The 20,730-nt window shown below is 40.3% G+C and overlaps 1 protein-coding gene across 10 annotated transcripts in view; it reads left to right on the top strand.

Moving 5' to 3' along the window:
- The first annotated feature begins 8,809 nt into the window (after positions 1 to 8,809).
- Positions 8,810 to 20,730, top strand: part of trim33l (tripartite motif containing 33, like) — a 37,582-nt gene continuing 25,661 nt past the window's right edge. For 8 of the 10 annotated variants that reach the window (XM_074654364.1, XM_074654367.1, XM_074654365.1 and 5 more), the window contains exons 1-2: positions 8,810 to 9,042; positions 19,862 to 19,912. In XM_074654364.1, coding sequence (XP_074510465.1) covers positions 19,865 to 19,912 — 48 coding nt within the window. In that variant the 5' untranslated portion in view covers positions 8,810 to 9,042; positions 19,862 to 19,864. Of the gene's footprint in view, positions 9,043 to 10,342; positions 10,450 to 13,119; positions 13,177 to 19,861; positions 19,913 to 20,730 lie in introns of all 10 variants that reach the window. The other 2 variants (XM_074654362.1, XM_074654361.1) reach the window with 2 other exon arrangements.

Raw genomic sequence — 20,730 nt, 5'->3', positions numbered from 1 at the left:
CTACCTGCCTTCACTCAGACAGAGCGCGCGTTCTCGCGTACGCGCTCCACCTCTAGACGTGAACGCGCGCTCACTACACACTGCAGAAGAGTTAGTTTAGCTCTGAGAATATCTAGTGAATGTACAGTGGACGTTTGTGCAGAAATAACAGCTGCAGCTCCTCCAGACCAACAGAGGTTTCCCGTGTCTTGTGAAGTGACGGGGCTCCGCAGAGAGAAACGTTGTCGTCTCGTGCCAGTGTCTCCTCTGTTCACTCCGGCTGCGGGCGGAGACAACAACGTTACTCGCTGCGGAGCCCCGTAAGGCAGGAAAAGCCAACACTAGGATCAGCAGTGATTCATGGAGAGACCTTCGTCTGGTCAGCTAACATTACTGCCAAGCAGCTGAAATATAGAGTGATATTGTGGTTTTAGCTGTCGTGTGTCGCCTCACTGTTTTGAGCGATGCTCGTTCATGTCTATTTAGAGCGAGCAAGCTCGAGCCCGACGCTGACTTTCGTTGACTTAACGGCCACAGGTGTCGCTGTTAACAAGCATTTCTGAAAGTTACAAATAGTCCCTTTGAATAAAAGCTTGTTCATGTTAGAATCATGTTGAGATCGGCCTCACCGCTGTAACATATCGCGTAGAACATTGATCCACAATGTTGGGTATACCACAATCCACTTTCAGTTATGGCCACACACGTCAACATCGGTTCATGCATGGCCCAGCGGCTGTACGAGGTTTCCATAGAAAATTCCTCGTGGTCCAGAGACCATCTCCAGTTCGACTGGAAGAGTCCGATCCAGATCTCTCCCATCAGCGCAGCATGCGCGGCCTCAGTGTTTTGGTTTGGATCCATGATGGTGGCGAGGTCGGTGAACTCCTCCCTGCAGTACCGCTGAGCTTCAGTCCAGTTCTTCATCAATTCAACAAGGTGGAAATGTCTGATGAGAATGGGAAGGGGCTGAAGGTGACAGACCAGCACACAACCTGAGAGACGAGACAAGAGACAGGCAAGACAAACTCTCACAAAGTATGTGGACACCTTAAAAACAAACTGCAAATGCTGTGGACTATTCAACATATCCATGGACACAGTAGAAACCTGTAAAAAGTTCTGTGGATACTGTGGACAACTATAAAAGAGTTCTGTGGACACTGTGGAGAGCTTCAAAAAGTTTTGTGGACAACTTTAAAATGTTCTGTGGACAATTATAAAACGTTCTGTGGACACTGGACAGCTTTAAAAAGTTCAAGTTCGGTGGACACTGAACAACTTTAAAATGTTCTGTGGACAATAAACAACTTTAAAAAGTTTTGTGGACAACTATAAATGTTCTGTAGACAACTATAAAAAGTTCTGTGGACACTAGACAACTTAAAAAAAGTTCTGTGGACACCGTTAACAATTTTAAGACGTTTTGTGGACAACTTTAAACGGTCCTGTGGACACTGATCAACTTTAAAAAGTTCTGTGGACACTGATCAACTTTAAAAAGTTCTGTGGACACTGAACAACTTAAAAAAGTTCTGTGGACACTGTGGACACCTTTAAGACAATATGTGGATGTCTTTGAAAAGCAGCTCAGAATCTTCATATTTAGTCTGTATTTATTATATTATATTATATTATATTTAGTCTGTGTGTCCATGTTAGTGTTGTTTTATTTCAATACAAATAAAGTTTGTGTTTGGAGTTTATTGACCTGACAGGAGCAGGAACATCAGTCCGCTTCTCTTCATGACTGCAAGTCTGTGAAGACATCATCATCATCATCATCATCATCATCATCATCATCATCATCATTCTCAGCAGCTACGTCATCAATAATCCCTGTAGGAGCCAAATATTGAGAAAGGAGTAGTTGAATTCCTTATTATAAGAGAAACATTATGTTGATAGTAATTGGTATTTTTGCCCCATGTGGCCAACCACAGCATTGAATTGTTTATAAATTTGGCACCAGTTGATGCCGTCATCCTGATTTAGTATCAGCTGTGGAGAGCGCAGCTGTTTAAGGACGCCAAGAGCCGAAATAGTTTTTTAAAGGGCTTTAATATAGTTTGTTCATTTCAATAAGACAAAGTTTAAGTTAATCTTTTTTCTTTACTTTGGGTTGCCGCGGCATATCCTGTTTTGGGTTGTTTGGGTTGGTTTATGTAGTTTAACACACACGCACACACACACACAAAGGCTGCAAATCAATCATATGCATCCAATGACAGAAAGGACATCTAACCGTGAGTAAACCCATGAATGAGCGCAACTTTATTTAGTAGATGCCTTGTTGACACGTTTTCTTGGCGAAAGAAATATGGCTTAGAATAGAAAGTAGAAGGAAGCCATAATAATCCCAATCAATGTTTTATTTCATTTCAATAAATTTACATTAAGACAAAAATCAATGAGCTACATAAAACGTAACATCATCCAACTAAATAATAAACTAAATTAAATATATCATAATTTAATTCAGCTGTAGTTTCATTACAATATTATATTTCTGGTTCTTACAAGTTTCTGTGGGTCAGCTTGAAGAATATAATAAGTTTTAAATGATGAATATTGACAGATGGAAAGGGATTACTGCTCAAATCATCACTGTATTTATTAATTCCTAATATTAATGATCAGTCCAAAAGGGACTATTAAATGAGGATGTATGTATATACAGGGGTCTATCTACAGGTATTTAATGTGCAGTTACATCTATCAATTAATCCATCAATCGACAGAAAATCAGCAACTATTTTGATTCTCAATTAATCATTTATCTTATTCATTTTTTGTTGTAAAAATAGGACACTGTTTTGTTTAGGATTCTTGAATGTGAAAATGATCTATTTCTCCTCAGCTTAACATTTTGATAGACTGAATTGAAAACTGTGACGGTATTTTGTCTGCTAATGTTTTATAAACTCAACGATTAATAGAGGAAATATGTGATAATATTGTTAGTTGCAGTTAATGATGCAGTGTTTATGTTGACTACAGGCCAGGTAAAGAAAAGTTTGTTTGTTCTGAATATTAATATCTGCAGTAAATATATCTATCCAGCCAAACTTTATTTATATAAAATATTTAATTCAACGTGCTTCACATTTAAAAAACATTTAATAAAAACAATCAAACACTGAACGTGTTGTGAAAAATCAGTGGGTTCCTGAAAAAGATATTAATAAGAATAATAATAGTTTGAATCAGAGTGAAGAATGGAGGTAAATATATAACATGGAAACAAATGTTTAAATACATAATTTATTTTATAATAATTTATTACATATTCAACTGTGCAATACTGACTTAACAGTACAATAATTTAGTGCAATAATCTGGTTTACTCTGTCATTAATACTGCATTTATTTATACAGTACATTTAAACTAATATTTTTATTTATTTATACTATTCTTGCATTTTTAGACGCTTAATGATAGATGCACTGCTGTTATACATATTTCTTATTTATATTTTCTTAAGATTTGATGTTATAGTATATATATAATTTAATAATGTATTTAGTAATTTATTTTATAATGATTTATTATATATTCAATAATTTAGTGCAATAATTCAGATGTTCAATAATCTGATTTACTCTGACATTAACACTGCATTTATTTATACAATATGTATGTATATATATATATATATAAATATATATATAAAATGACACTCCAAAAGACACACACAAACACAATTACTTATATAACTGATGTTAAATAGGTTACACAATTAATCCATTAACAGAAAATAATCTTTACAGATCAGGAAAATATAGTCATTTACAGGTTTATGCCACATATAGAAATAAAGATGTGTAACGTACCTGAGGTGAGGAGCTTCAGTCAGTCGCTGCTGATCAGTGAAACTATATAAATGTGTTCCTCAGTCACTCCCATCATCACATCCTCAGATCCAGTAAAAGTAGAAACTCAGGCATGTAAAACCAGTAAAGGTAAAGTACAGGCGGGTTCATTAAAGTCCATTTGGTTAAATGATGATGAGGGTCTGAATGCAAATGCAGGCAGAGAGAAGATCCAATGATTTATTTAAATATAAAGTCATTTCAGACACAAAGCAGGCTGAACGCTGTCAACCAAACTCCATTATAAATTACAACTAGGGCTGAGTTTCTCCTGATGTCCACCGCCATCTCCACTGTCTTCAGAGCGTTAAGCTCCATGTGGTTCTGGCTGCACCAGGATGCCAGATGGTCAACCTCCCATCTGTAGGCAGACTCATCATCCTTGGAGATGAGGCCGATGAGGGTGGTGTCGTCTGCAAACTTAAGGAGCCTGACTGATTGGTGTCTGGAGATGCAGCTGTTGGTGTACAGGGAGAAGAGTAGTGGGGAGAGAACGCAGCCTTGGGGGGGACCGGTGCTGATGGTCTGGGTGTCGGAGACTTGCTTCCCTAGCCTTACTTAATAAGACTAAACACTGTCAACCAAACTCCATTATAAATTACAGCTAAATAAGATCATGAGTTTCAAACCACACAGATGGAGGTTATAACATTAACACTGGGAGAGCGGGTCGGTTTGGACAGATGGGACAGATGGGACATATGGGACAGGGGGACAGAGGGACAGATGGGACGGATGGACAAATGGGACAGGGGGACAGAGAGATTTTTTTGTTTTTAGTCAACCCGATATGACGCCACAGTGTGTAATAGACCCGTCTGTCCACCAGAGGACAGCGTATCAGTGTCACATATTGTTGGAAAGCTCATCTTCAGGCCAACCAGCTGATACTTGTGTTGGTTGTCTGAAGGTTTGTTGAGTCTAAAGTTTGTCCATCCTCCCAGGGACACTATTATTGTTTATAGTTCCTACCTGGTTACAAACCAAGACAGCGTCTCTGAAGACATTTAAACCGCTCAGCTGAATTAATAAGCCGTGAACATTTCAACGCCTGAACAGATTTTGAATGTGCAGAGCTCAACTACTGACCCGTTGATATGTTATTTGATTAATATTGTAATTATGATAATTCTAATTCAGGAGCGTTTGAGCTCAACGCGTCCTCTAAGCAAATCAGGAGCAGACTGGAGATAATCCGTCACATTTTATATTTAAATGAGGAGGATTTACAATGAAAATGAACTCTTATCACCCACTTTTTTCTCCATTGATTTACATTTCTGTCAGCTGTGCTCTAAAACCAGCTCACATCCTTTTTACTTCAGTAAAAGTACTAATACCACAATCTAAAAATATTCCTGTGCTGAACATGTTAAAGTAAAATATAATTATAATCAAGAAATTATAAAAGAAAAAGTACTCAATATATATTATACCATTAGATTATTTTTATTATTAATGACGCAGTAACATGTAAGATGCATGGTAATATTGGAGCTGGCTGCAGTGGAGCTAATTCTATGGCAGTGTATAAAATAATAATAATAATAATAATAACTTGAAGGTAAATAGCCAGATATAAAGTTAAAAAGGATACATATATTTACAATAAAAATAAAATGAAGTCAACAAATAAAATTATAAAAAAGATTAAATAAATAAATATATCCAAAACCTTTTGTCGAGGGAACTAGGGTGATGTTAACTTCATGTTGGACTAAAAAAATGCGTTAAAAATAATAATTACAATTATAATTATTATTATTACTTGAAGGTAATTAGCTAAATATAAAGTTTAAAAGGATATATATATATATATATATATATTTACAATAAAAATATAATGAAGTCAACAAATAAAATAATAAAAAATAAATTAAATAAATAAATAAATCCAAAACCTTGTCGAGGGAACTAGGGGGATGCTAACTTCCTGTTGGACTACAAAAATACGTCATCCCTGCAGCATTCTATTTTGTTTAAAATCTTTATTTGAAATGTAACTCCTACAGCTGATTGTTCTATACACCTTATGATGTGTATGGAACTGAAAGGAAAGTGATGGCAACGTTCAAAAAATAAGGGGGACACTTTCACCCACTAAAACTGACGAAAGAAATGGGAAGATCAAGTATGTGAAATACTTAAGTAACAGGAGGCTGTTAAATTATGGTAAAGATAAATGGCAAAGAGATACGTTTCTCAGAGCAGAAACACTGAATGGAGAAAGGATCAGTGCTCATATCCCAGAGAATGCAGCAAAGCTTAGAGGTGTTATTTATGATGTGCATTTGGCAATAAAGATGGATGAGATAATACATGAAGTGAAGGGAGGAAAGCTGGTGAAAGCTACAAGGCTACAAACGAAAAGAAAGGGGGTGAAAACTGATATCCTGTCACTTGTCCTTGAGTTTGAAAATGTTATGCCCAAGAAAGTAAGAATGGGATATTTGAGTTATGATGTCAGAGAGTTTATCCCAGCACCACTGCGATGTTTCAAGAGTCAAAGAATGGGACACACTGCAGGACAATGTAAAGTAAAGCAAAGATGTGCAAAATGTGGAGGTGAACATGACTATGGAAAATGTGATGCAAAAATCAGATGCTGCTTTTGGAGGACGCCATGTTCAAAGGCAAGCTAGAGAGGTGCAGAAATATAAAGTCACAAACCAGGTATCGTATGCTGATGCAGTTATAAAAAGTGAAGGAAAATGAACTGGCCAGATTCAGTGATACAACACATGTGAACAATAGTGCAAGAGAGTCTGAGAGTAGATGAGTAATGCAGGTTCCGGCTCCCACAACAAGTCAGAGGCAAACAGAAGCAAATCCATATATAAAGTAGATTAATGAGGATACACTGATTGTGGATAAAATCCACTTTGTTGCTTCCATCTGTAAGACTGTGAATGTGGCAATACAACAAAATGTCTAAAAGTACTGAATCTCAGGAGATCAGTTTCTGGTTATGAATGGGGAGCAGATAAACAATCACTACTGGATATTTACAGGGCCTTAATACGATCATCTATTGAATATGGGTGTATGGTATATGGAGCAGCAGCCAAAAGTGTTTTGGAAAAACTAGACAGAATACGGTTCAGAGCTGTAAGACTCAGTATCGGTACAGTTAAAACAACTCCTACTAACGCACTATTGGTGGAAGCTGATGAATTACCATTATATTTAAAACGTTCAAAGTTGTCACTGGCATATTGGGTTAAGTTAAAGGAATCTGGAGAGGATCAACCTGCAACAAAGGTGCTGTGCGGTTGTTGGGAATATTCACACCAACAAAAAGGTAAAGGATTTGGTTGGAATATTAATACAATAGCAGAAGAATATGGTTTACATAGGTTAGATTATGGGCCAGATACTGTGTGGGGTAATATTCCTCCATGGATATTTCCAGTGCCAAATGTGGACTTGCAACTTGTGGAGCAGAAGAGAGAATGGAGTGAAAGGAATGTGGATAATATTGGATATTTGATTCAAGAATATGTGAAGAGGAATTATTCTAACTATTAACCAATATTTACTGATGGATCTAAAGATCCAGAGAGTGGACATATAGGAACGGGAGTATACATACCTGAGTTTGATGTAGTCATATGCAAAAGAATTAATGATAGATTATCTTTATTTACAGCAGAAATAGTCGCCTTAATTTTATGATTTAAAATGGATAAAAGAGGTAAGGCCTGAGAAAGTTGTCATTTGTTACAGACTCTACTGCAGCTCTTAATAGTTTGAATTCAAAAGAAACAAGAAGAGATGATTTATTGATGGAAATATTTACGATAATGCTGAGAATACAAAGAGTTGAAATTAATTTACAATTTTGTTGGGTTCCTGCTCATGCTGGTGTGGAAGGTAACGAGAGGGCAGACGAGATTGCAAAAAGAGCATTAAAATTAAATGACGATGAATTATAATGAAAGTTTGGTTTGGAAAAGGTGAGGCCAAATCGTTAATAAGAAAGGCAGTGAGGGAGGGGCAGAAGAAGTGGGACTCAGATACTAAAGGGAGACACTATTACAGTATACAGAAATAAATTAAGGTGAAGGATTTCAAAGGGAAGTGCAGAGGAGAGGAAGTGCTTTTTCAAGATTAAAGGGACTGTTTGTAAGAATAAGAAATGCTTGTTAACAGCGACACCTGTGGCCGTTAAGTCAACGAAAGTCAGCGCCAGGATCGCGCTTGTGCTCGCTCTAAATATACCTGAACAAGCATCGCTCAACACAGTGAGGCGACACACGTCAGCTAAAACCACAACATCACTCTATATTTCAGCTGCTTGGCAGTAATGTTAGCTGACCAGACGAAGGTCTCTCCATGAATCACTGCTGATCCTAGTGTTGGCTTTTCCTGCTTCAGAGTCCCAACCGTGGTTGGAGGGAACAGGGGAGACACCGGTGCCCTGTCAGAGACGATAACGTTTCTCGCTGCGGAGCCCCGTCACTTCACAAGACACGGAAAACCTCTGTTGGTCTGGAGGAGCTGCAGCAGTTATTTCTGCACAAACGTCCACTGTACTACCTACTAGATATTCTCAGAGCTAAACTAACTCTTCTGCAGTGTGTAGTGTGCGCACATGCACGTGAGGTGGAGCGAGCTGAGTGAAGGCAAGCAGGCAGAGTACAGCAGAGACTCCAGTCCTGGAGACCACAGCTACGGTCTCCACCGCGTCCTCCGATCGCGGCCAACACTGTTTAACAGACGGGCTTCACTAGATAGAACTTTGCGGTTTTGGTGCTTCCGTGTAGTTTGTGTTGGAGTCTGAGTCTGAACAGCGTAGCCACACACGAGCGCGCATGGGACACCGATCCGGGTGATTTATACGTGTGAGAAGTTACAAACAGTCCCTTTAATATCATCTATCCTGAAGTATGTAAAGCCCTGACGTCACACTCCGGTCCAGTAGGTGGCGGTATGCGTCTGCACGGTGGTTAACGAGCCGCCATTAAACCAGAGAAGAAGAAGGAGGTCTGTTGGTTTAGTTTAGTTCAGACTTGTAGTTCTATTAAAACCTCCAGGGTTCAGCTGTAGACCGACACACCACCGGACGAACCGCCGGTAAAACCGAACAAACGGGATTACGAAACTTTAACGGAGATTTATCCCGTTTGTTTTCTTCTTGTCCCTCCACTGTGTGGTCGGAGGGAGTCGACGGAGGAGGCGCTGTTAACGGTGAGCCACATTATACTGTGTAGAAATAAACCTTTATACGATTAGAGATAACATATTCCTCTATTAGACATGTTTAACCCGTTTTAAACAGTCAACTTGTACTAAACGCTGCTGTGTGTTCACTATGATACTGTAGTATAACACCAGCAGACATCAGTCGTGTACCAGTAGACCAGTAGATCAGTAGATCATTAGAGTAATTGAGTTTCAGCAGGAAATGACTCTTATCGTTTATGAATAACAAAAGCAAAAAACATGTCTAGGTTTCAGGGGGAAACGACAGCGTGTTGTTCTTGTTTTCGTCTTGAAATGTATAATAAACAAGGAAAACAAGACTAAACAGTAAGTTTTTGTTTTAGTGTTATTTTGTTCTGTAGTTTTTCCTCTGTGCGCATGCGCAGTCCGATCTGCAGTATGGCAGTCAAGGACATGTTTATAAAGCGTCTTTTAAAGGTCCCATATTGTGCTAATTTTCAGGTTCATACTTGTATTTTGTGTTTCTACTAGAACATGTTTACATGCTGTAATGTTAAAAAAACAACTTTATTTTCCCCATACTGTCTGCTTGAATATGCCTGTATTTACCCTCTGTCTGAAACGCTCCGTTTTAGTGCATTTCAACAGAATTGCAACAGAATTGCGTTGCCTGGCAACAGTTTGGGTCCATGTTTACTTCCTGTCAGCTGATGTCATTCACAAACACTGCAACCAGGAAATAATCTGGGACACATTTAGAATGTTTACGTTTAAAACCGTGTAATGGTCTAAATATTGTATATTTGTGACATCACAAATGGACAGAAATCTTACTTTGTACAATATGGGACCTTTAAATAGAAAATGATGGTTTATTTTAAAGATTTTGAAAGGAAAAAGTAGTAAAAGTGAGACAGAGATAATAAGAGGTTCATTGGAGTTAGGAGTTAAGTGCTCGTTATTAACGTTTCCTGCATTAAAATGAATGAAAATCATGAGAGTTCAGACAGTGATCCTGTGACTGTCATGTTCATTCCCATACACAGGGTTGGAAATTAACTTTTTTTTATATATATAGATATATGTATATATATATAAAATATATTTATAATACTGTTGTTTTTCTGGCTGGTGAGTGAAGCAAATCTAACGTCCGTTTGCATAATTTACCAGCTTCTGGCTGGTGACTGGTGCTAATTTCCAACCCTGCCCATAAACCACAAACGCCTCCCCAGCAGTGAGGTGACAGAGGTCACAGGCCTATAGTCTGAATGTAAATGAAGTGGTTACCTTTGATGCACTTAACACTTCTGTCTCTTTCCAGCACACACTCCTTCTCTTCTTCTCTGAGGCAAAACATTCAAACCTCCACCAGTGTGAGACGACACGCCTCCTGCTGCTTCAACCTCATGGAGCCCATCTGTTGACCAGGTATGATGAACTATCAGCAGCACATTGTCTGCTTTACACCAAGACTGAAAATAACTACACACCGTTATCTATCAGAACTAAAAGCCTCCTATCAGTGGTGGCTGGTGCCACCACTGATAGGAGGACAACCAACCCACAGCGCCATATTATTTTACATTTGTTGACTACTTATTTTCTACTTTCTTTCTTTATCACACAAAAGAACATAACTCGCATTCAGTACAACAATAACAAAAGAGCCAGAGGTATATCACACTGAACAAATATATTAAAACCTTCATATATTGAGTGTCTTAATAGCCTTATAGTCAACATCCTTCAAGAAAACATCAAAATAAGGTATTTATTGTTAATTTTATATTTATTAATAAAAGATTAAAAGAAAACATATCAAATTCATTATAAGAAAATATAGTTTATAGTTTTCCCATAATAACGTCCTTAAAGATATGATCAATGACAAATCTGCAAAGGTCTTTATGTCTTTTTAAAATTTCTGCATATAGTGATTGACAGGGTAATATTTATGAATACTTTTTAAGGACACTTCCTTAACATCATTCACTATTATGTATTTATGAGGAAGAATCCAGACATTCTTCTAATAGCCTATATATCATTTACAAACCAATTCCAATATGTCATGACATCTGGAATAGAGACAACATCTCTTTGAAACAGGGCAGCTATGGCTGTATTATTATTTTAGGGCCGCTACCCAAAGCCCAGGTATCGTTATCAGTATCGGGACTGAAAAAGTCAGATCGGTGCATCCCTAATTGTGAGAAATGTAAGATATTTAGTATTTATTTGACAAAGAGGGCCATAGTTTCAGAAATAGTGTTTTGGTTAGTATGCATGCTGCTCTAAATGTAAAGATCCTGTTGTTCCTGATGCTGTGATCTCCAATCTGTGTTTGCTGGTGCAGTTTATGATTTGAGGAATGTGGGATTATTAACACTCCTCATTGTTGTTCTAAGGCCCTTAGGTTGGAAATCCTTGCATCCCATCCTTCCATTACTGTCACTGTTTGAGGTTTCACAGGTCAGAATTCAGTCCTGTGGGGAGGGGAGACATCTTGATTTAGAGCAGGGGTTCTCAACCTTTTGTAACTCGAGGCCCACTTCCGATTGTTAAAAAATTTCCGAGGACCACCTTCCCAAATAAATAACAAACTGGCCTGTAAATATGTGTTATGCCACTGTCAGGTATTCAGCTTACCCTCACCCATCACTGCCTGCCATTATGATTCCAAAGTATTCAGGGTCATATTTCCTCACCACACACTTTTACTGGTTTCAAAAATTGCTAAATTTTGTGTCACCGCATCTGTGACATATATATCTGTAAAGATGAGACTCGTGGGTACCCATAGAACCTATTTTCATTCACATATCTGGAGGTCAGAGGTCAAAGGACCCCTTTGAAAATGGCCATGGCAGTTTTTCCTCACCAAAATTTAGCGTAATTTTGGAGCGTTATTTAGCCTCCTTTCCGACAAGCTAGTATGACATGGTTGGTAACAATGGATTCATTAGGTTTTTCAAGTTTCATATGATTCCAGTATCTTCACTCTAGCTTTAAAAGTAAGCCCGCTATAACCTCTGAAATACAGAATAGCGGTTAATCTAAACATTAGGCAGCACCTTCGCGGCCCACTGGGTGGCTCTCCGAGGCCCACCTCGGCTGATCTAGAGTGAACAACAGCGTTATTGTCTCCTCTCATACAGGGTCACTGTCTAAACTGTCATGTTTAAAAACATATCGGTGAGGATGAAAAATTATTTCACCAGTTTAATGCAGGAAACTTTATTTACATGCACTTCACTCTAGGTTGTTTGATTTTCAGCATGTACGTAGTCAGATGTCCTGAAGTCAAATATATCAGTCATTGTCAGGAATTATTTATAAAAAAAATTCCAGCAACCCAAAAATCAAAGAATAAAGACATTTCCCTCACAAATTAGTGGTATTTTCTTTTTAATTTCTAAGGGACATGTAATGTTTTATACTTCTGGTGAATATAATCCAATCAATGTCAATCGATAAAAATGTTTAGTCACGATTAATCACATGATTGTCCATAGTTTATCAGGATTAATCGCACATTTTTTATCTGTTAAAATTTCTCTTAAAGGGAGATTTGTCAAGTATTGGAGAGGCTCGAGGGGCTGTCTAAGCAAAATGTTTCAGACCTTGGGCCAAAGATGTCTGGAAACCTTGATCAACTATCTACAAAAATCAATGTTCAGGATGTCAAAAAGTCAACACAGGATACTCAAATAACTCTCTGGAGGTGGTTCAAGTCTGGTGCAAAAAGCAGAGTTTTTATTGTGTTCTATTGAGACAGCAACACAACCAAAACCCGAGCCTGGTCCGGAGCAGACTAAACAGCAGGTTTTGAAGCACAGTCTTATATACCACTTTGAGGACCGTGCTCCTCCTTTTTGAGCGTAATCCAAAATCGTGTCATAGCGACATAGTGAGGCCATAGCTCTTAAGGATGACGTCAGGGTTAGACACACAGAAGGTGAAAACAATACCAGCCACTGTAGGGACATGGCTGGGGACTTCATTATAACATTTAACAATGATTATATACCTTTATGATCAATATTCTCTATCATTGGTTAACATATTTCTGTAAGTTTAAAAGTTGTACTTCCACAGGGCCTGGTGCTTGGACGGAGCTGCTGCCGCTCAGATCAACAGTGGCCACAAAATAAGGTAAACGGAACCTTTTTCTAAAAACCTGCATTTTATACATACTTGCCAACCCTCCTGATTTTCACGGTTTCTTCCCGGGGTCACATTTCTCCCAACTTATGGCAATTTTGTAATTTTTTCAATTAAAATTTTTTGTCAACGTGTTTCTGACGCTGTACGGAGCGTATAAGCTCTACTGTTTCCACCCGGACGGCAATACAGATACACCTAATGTCTGCTCTCGCGACACATCACAGCATCACATTATCACAGCAAAGCCGCCGTGGCGCGGCACAAGCATTTGTAAATAACCATGGATGTATAGAGAGAACAGGATACAGCGCTGGAGGCGGGACCCCGTTCATTCCTAAGAAGGTTGCTCAGTGGCACATGAAGACAAAATGGCTTGACTTCTGTGGTATATTTTCAGGTCTTGCACAAGACAGCGAGGCCCCTAAATGTAAACATATGGGTAAAAAGCATACGTGGAGACATATATGGTCACATGCTAAAGTCCAGGGGCTGAAAGATAAACATGTAGGATAACGGAGACACACATGGACTTACGCTCAGCTCAGATGTTGCATAACATGAACCCGATATAAGGAGGCGCGAGAGCCCCGAAGTGGAGGACTTTCAGATTTGAGTTGAGACCTCCGGACGTTCTAGACGTCCGTTATGACATTTGTAGCTTGTTTGTAATAAACTCTATTACACCAGCAAGAACAGTGTCCACGGAGCATCCTTCCTCATCACTTCAACAGCACTGTCGCAGGAAAGATACGACACTTCCTAGTGGAAAAGTACCCAGATCTTCTGGCGATCTTCCGCATCCATTGGGCCCATAGAGCAGGCGCAGTAGCGTCCGCCCGGTCGCAACCGTCACGGTGTCGTCACGGCTCGCTAACTCCGCCTCAAAGCCCTCGCTCCAGACTCGGTCTGGGTCTCATTCACATGGACGGAGGAAGAGAAATAACTCTGGATTCAGCTGTTAGTGCATTTTACAACTTATAGGACCTAATGATTTAAATAAGGACTATTAGAGTGTTCGTACTGGGGAGTTGATTCACCTAAAAAAAAATTATCCGCTGAGTTACAGACGTCTCTTTCCCAATGTAAGTCTATGAGAAAAAGTATTTTTGGGCCCACTGCATCACGTGACTGACACAGAACGTGTAGTACCGCCGTTTGGCCACTACGAATATTGGCATCAACGACCGGCTTGGAAATAACGGGTTTCAGAGCGCAGCGATGCCTGCTCTGATGTTTCAGAGTTTGATACAAAAAGAGTTTATTCTGTCACCAAAATAAAAACGAGCCATTTGTTCCGGAACCAAGAACTGAACTTTTACATGCAAACACACCTCTTTATACTTTTGTCACTCTGTTGGAGACGGGCATTTTCACCATCTCTCCTTCCCAATCATTTCTCTATGACACCCATGATTTCCTACCTATGTGGTATATTTTCAGGTCTTGCACAAGACAGCGAGGCCCCTAATTGTAAACATATGTGTAAGAAGCATACGTGGAGACATACATGGTCATACGCTAAGACCAGGGACTGAAAGATAAACATGTAGGATAACGGAGACATACATGGTCATACGCTCAGCTCAGATGTTGCATGACATGAACCCGATATAAGGAGGCGCGAGAGCCCCGAAGCGGGGGGACTTTCAGATTTGACTTGAGACCTCCGGACGTTCTAGACGTCCGTTATGACATTTGTTGCTTGTTTGTAATAAACTCTATTATACCAGCAAGAACAGTGTCCGCGGAGCATCCTTCCTCATCACTTCAACAGCACTGTCGCAGGAAAGATACGACACCTACTTGGACAACTTCTGCCCCGACTGGCCTACCGCCAAAATCTCATTTGTTTTCTGAAAGTTCAGCAGGATGTTTGATCTTAGTGGTACTGTCGTATCTTTCCTGTGACAGTGCTGTTGAAGTGATGAGAAAGGATGCTCCGCGGACACTGTTCTTTTTGGTATAATAGAGTTTATTACAAACAAGCAACAAATGTCATAACGGGCGCCTAGAGCGTCCGGAGGTCTCAAGTTCTCAAGTCAAATCTGAAAGTCCTGCACTTCGGGGCTCTCGTACCTCCTTATATCGGGTTCATGTCAGGCAACATCTGAGCTGAGCGTATGACCATATATGGCTCTGTTATCCTACATGTTTATCTTTCAGCCCCTGGTCTTAGTATGACCATGTGTCTCCACGTATGCCCCCCACACATATGTTTACAATTAGGGGCCTCGCTGTCTTGTGCAAGACCTGAAAATATACCACATATTCCCCCCTTCGAGACTTACACAAAGTCTCGAAAAAATAAAAGAAGAGACATACAGGTGTATAAACATGACAAATTTAACAACCCGTCCTTTTTACCATTGAAACAACTGTATGGAGTATAAAAATGAGAGTGAAAAACCTGTCAGGCAGCTAATCTTTCTTGAAATATCCATTAAACAATGTAGACAGGAAAATTCTCTCACGGTCCCTCTGCCAAGGCGACCATACGTAGTACTCCATAACACTGAAATGAGGAATTTTAGCAATTTGTGTATGGAAATGACTTAAGCAAATACATATGGAACTCTCAGCAAATCAAAACAAGACAATGTCCAAAGTCAGGCTGGTCGACCCATCGCACCTTTCTATGGACCTTTTCCTGCCTACCCCACTGTCCCTAAACATCGAGAAAAAGAAAACATCTGAGGTCCCATTATATTTAGAAACCATCATTTCCCAAGCATGTAATACACAAAAAAGAAAATTTATTTTTAATATTACTAATGTAACATCTAAGAGAAGACATAAGACTGTATAACGCTGCAGTTTCTCAGCAGCCTTGACTCAGGTGTAGTATCGATGACGTCTTGACTCTGGATGTTGTATCGCCAGTCCACGTTCAGAGTTCTTCAGGCTGTCGTATCTTTCCTGCGACAGTGCTGTTGAAGTGATGAGAAAGGATGCTCCGCGGACACTGTTCTTGCTGGTATAATAGAGTTTATTACAAACAAGCAACAAATGTCATAACGAACGCCTAGAACGTCCGGAGGTCTCAAGTCAAATCTGAAAGTCCTGCACTTCGGGGCTCTCGTACCTCCTTATATCGGGTTCATGTCAGGCAACATCTGAGCTGAGCGTATGCCCATATATGGCTCTGTTATCCTACATGTTTATCTTTCAGCCCCTGGTCTTAGTATGACCATGTGTGTCTCCACGTATGCCCCCCACACATATGTTTACAATTAGGGGCCTCGCTGTCTTGTGCAAGACCTGAAAATATACCACAGTACAAAGGCTGCTTCTATCTTATTTACATATTAAGCCACATGCCAGCTGCCTGCAGGCATGCTGGCCTTGTACTTCTGCTGACACCAGCAAGATAGCACACTGCTGTGCTTGGCAAGTTAGGTTAGGCTGCAGTTTATATGGAGGACAAAACCCTTGTAATTTGGCCTTAAATGATGCATCAAACACAATTTTTGTTTATGTAAGATTAACATTAGCTGTATAAAATACATGATATATTATGTTGATAGTCTAAATTAGTACTTTAAATGCAGAACACTCATATTATACTTCTACGAGACACCCTGATACATGAAAGTACACCACAACAATCTGTCTGAGAATAATAATTAATGTTGAATATGAATGATGAATGGCGTTGTGGGATTATTATTCCTTATTTCATGGGCTATTTTGGAATTTATACATTATTATTACATACTTATATTAAAAAAAACAAAGCATTCGAATACTGATTTGGAGGTCGATTACCATGGCAACGGTCGAAGCATTTGGGTCAGCCCTCGCCTATTTAACAAAAAATGCTGTTTCAGTGCATTTATTTTTTTGTTATTTTCATTATTTTAAAGTCACCAGAATGCAGGAAACAAAGTCTCTGAAACTCTAATGTTTCTGGGGAGGACCTCCAGACCCCTGTAGAAGCAGGATATCTCAGGCCTTGGGCCTAAGGTGTCTGAGAACCCGGATCAACTTTCTTCAAAAACTCAATGTCCAAGGCATCAAAAGTCAACATAAGATGCTCAGATAACTCTCTGGAGACAGTCCAAGTCTGATGCAAAAAGCAGAGTTTTTATTGTGTTCAATAAGGGCAACAACCAAAACCCGAAACGACTGACTTCGGGGTTAATAACATAGCCTTATATACTAGACCAAGAGGCTTGCCCCTCCTTCTTCATAATATTTCACAGTTGTCTCAATTAAATTGGTGTCCGGTAATTTAGAGTTTATGGTTAGTCGTCACATAGGCCCTGTTCACACCTGGTATTAACATGCGTCCTCAGTGATCCGATCACAAGTGGACAGCTTTAAGTACAGGTGTGAAAACACTCAAGACGCATTGAGGACACATTGAGATCGGATCTTTCAGACCACATTCAGAAGTGGTCTGGGCCACATATGGCCACATTCTTTTTGCAGTGTGTAGTGAATGCATCCTGGGACACATTAAGGACCGCCTACTCTACTGATGTCCCGCTGGGATCCGCGGGATCACTGCGCCCCTCAGGTGAATAAACAGGCAGACACGGGCGCTTGTCAGCATGGAAACAGCCTCTGTGCTCTACTGTATGTAGACTAGACACGCAAAGTGCATTATTACCATACTGTCGGCGATGTGTCGGTGTTTTTGTTCCGCTGCTTTCGCGGAGCTGACACCCGACTGCCGGCCCGCCTGTTCTCTGTCCTCCCCGGCTCTCTGGATTGCTGTACCCCGCTGTTGTCTGGCAAAAGCAGCGGTGCCGGTGCCACTGCCGGTGCCGCTGCCGGCACCGGCGGCGCGGAGGTCCCCAGGGACCGCCGGTACAATAACCTTTTATTTTGATGTTAATACAATGAACCAGAATTAACGAATATGAAGGATATTACTACTGACATTCATGTAATATTACATCACAACGGCTGCTGTGTTAGCCGTGTGTTTACTACGTGTTCATTTGCATATGCGGCGGGGAAGTGAGATCGGATCACAAGTGGTCACTGAAGACGCATGTGGAGACGCATTTCGATGCCAGGTGTGAACAGACGTACTTAAAGCTGTCCACTTGTTATTGAATCACAGAGGACGCATGTTAATACCAGGTGTGAACAGGGCCATAGATATCGTTTACCTCATCTGACTCGAATATGTTTGGGGCTTTCCAGCGTCTATTTTTAAAAAGATAAATGCCACCTGTTGTCGGTACAGTTGATTATAAAGCTGTAATTCTAGTCAAACGAGACTTATCAAGTTTATGCACTATCTCATTAGGAGGCCTCATGAGGATTCATCAACAGCTGTAGGATAAAGCCAGGGTCATGCAGTGACGTTACTAGGGGCTACAAACATCACAACAATAACTATGATTATACGCTTGTCAATAATTCAGTACGGTTATATGATCAATATTCTCTATCATAGGTGAGCACACTTCTGTATGATTTTAAGAGAACTACTTCTACACCCCCTGCTTTGGTTTTGAAATCCTCCCAATTTTTGAGGTCTCAAGGTTGGCGAGTATGATATTATAAGATAACTGTGCAACATCTATCGTCTATACACAAAGCTGTATTTCAACAGGGAAACGGTGCCGCAGAACAAAGGAGGGGGGACATTCCTGAGGAACTCCGAGAGATACAACCCGGGGAGTGGGTGTACATTTAGGTGTTCAAAAGGAAGTGGGTGGGACCCAGAAGAGAGGGACCATTCAAGGTGGTACTGACTACCCCAACGGCCCTCAAGACCACTTTGTTTCTAATCAGAGTGGTCGTGGTTGCTTTGCCCTGACAACTGAGTTTACAGTTAACTTCGAAGAGCATAGCAGTATCACACCCACACCAGGAGAGCGTTTGAGAGATGGAGAGAAAGGGTTGCTAATAGTTTAGCCTTCTGCTAACATTAGCCAATGACTCACAGCTGCTGTTAGCAGAAGGCTAAATATTAACAACATTTACTCTCCATCTCTGAAACGTTTCTCTGATATTGTAGCTCACTAGAGCGTCGAATCACAGTTTGTCATCTCAAATGTATGTGATATCTGGATTCTGGCACCCAACAACACAGCAAGATGACATTTTAGATGAGTAACTTTAGCCCTCTGCTAGTGTTAGCCTCCAGGCTTTCCTTTGTTTAGCCTCCAGCTAACACCAGGGTCAGTGCCCCTCGGCATCGGAGACCGACGCATGGAGGTAACCCTCTTGCGTTCATTTTGGACGGACCAGGGATGGCGTGTCAATATATATCTTAGGAACGCCAGGAGTGAATTTCTTCATATTTGGCACAAACATCCACCTGGACTCAAGGATGAGCTGATTCAATTTTCAAAGGTCACTGTGACCTCACAAAACATGTTTATGGCCATAACATAATGATGACATTTTGGACAGACAGTGATGTAAACTGCAACCTGACTGGATGGCGTACTTACATACTTACTCCTCTTCATCCCCTATGGGACATAAGGCCTCAATGAGCTCTCTCCATTGCATTCAGTCCATGGCAGCATGTTGGGCCTCTCCCCATGACAGGTTCATCACAGGTTCATGTCCAGCTCCTGTGTCACAGGGGGGCTGATGTTAATGTCCAGGATATTGTCTGTTGTTGGTTGGCGTAGACATACAGTAAATGTAGTTATTCAAATGTTTGTTGGTGTTTGACAAATAAAATCCTCTCTCTGTCTTTTAGGACATGACTTCACTCTTCAACATGGAGGCAGCAGCAAATGTCAGTCAGCAGGTAACACAAACTGGTTCAAGTCTGCCAAAGAATGTTTATTAACAAGACGTGAAAGTCAACTGTTCATTCCATTGAAACATCAGCGTCCAGCCGCAGAGCTACGCTTCTGCCATTTTGGACTGAAAGTGACTACCAGACGCCAGTAAAACGTCCGCCTACAAAGAGCCGTACAAAAGTGAAACTAGATTATTTCTGTTCTATTGTCATATTCTACTGAAATGACCTGTGTTGCGCAATAAAATATTGTAAATATGCATACTATTATAACTATTTACTTACTTATTTGTTTTTTAAACTTTTTGCCCGGCCGCTTCCCAGAGAGATCAATCTCAAAGCTTTTCATGTCAAGGATCCAAAATAGAGTCCAATAGACGACAGACCATGGATGTAGAGGAGGGTCCAATAGACCACAGACCATGGATGTAGAGGAGGGTCCAATAGACTACAGACCATGGATGTAGAGGAGGGTCCAATAGACCACAGACCATGGATGTAGAGGGTCCAATAGACCAAAGACCATGGATGTAGAAGAGGGTCCAATAGACCAAAGACCATGGATGTAGAAGAGGGTCCAATAGACCACAGACCATGGATGTAGAGGAGGGTCCAATAGACCACAGACCATGGATGTAGAAGAGGGTCCAATAGACTACAGACCATGGATGTAGAAGAGGGTCCAATAGACCACAGACCATGGATGTAGAGGAGGGTCCAATAGACTACAGACCATGGATGTAGAGGAGGGTCCAATAGACCACAGACCATGGATGTAGAGGAGGGTCCAATAGACCACAGACCATGGATGTAGAAGAGGGTCC

The sequence above is a fragment of the Sebastes fasciatus genome, chromosome 12 (genome assembly GCF_043250625.1).
Source record: "Sebastes fasciatus isolate fSebFas1 chromosome 12, fSebFas1.pri, whole genome shotgun sequence".
Taxonomy (NCBI): Eukaryota; Metazoa; Chordata; class Actinopteri; order Perciformes; family Sebastidae; genus Sebastes; species Sebastes fasciatus.
The sequence above is the reverse complement of the archived record's forward strand: the minus strand, read 5'-3'. Positions and strand labels throughout refer to the sequence as shown.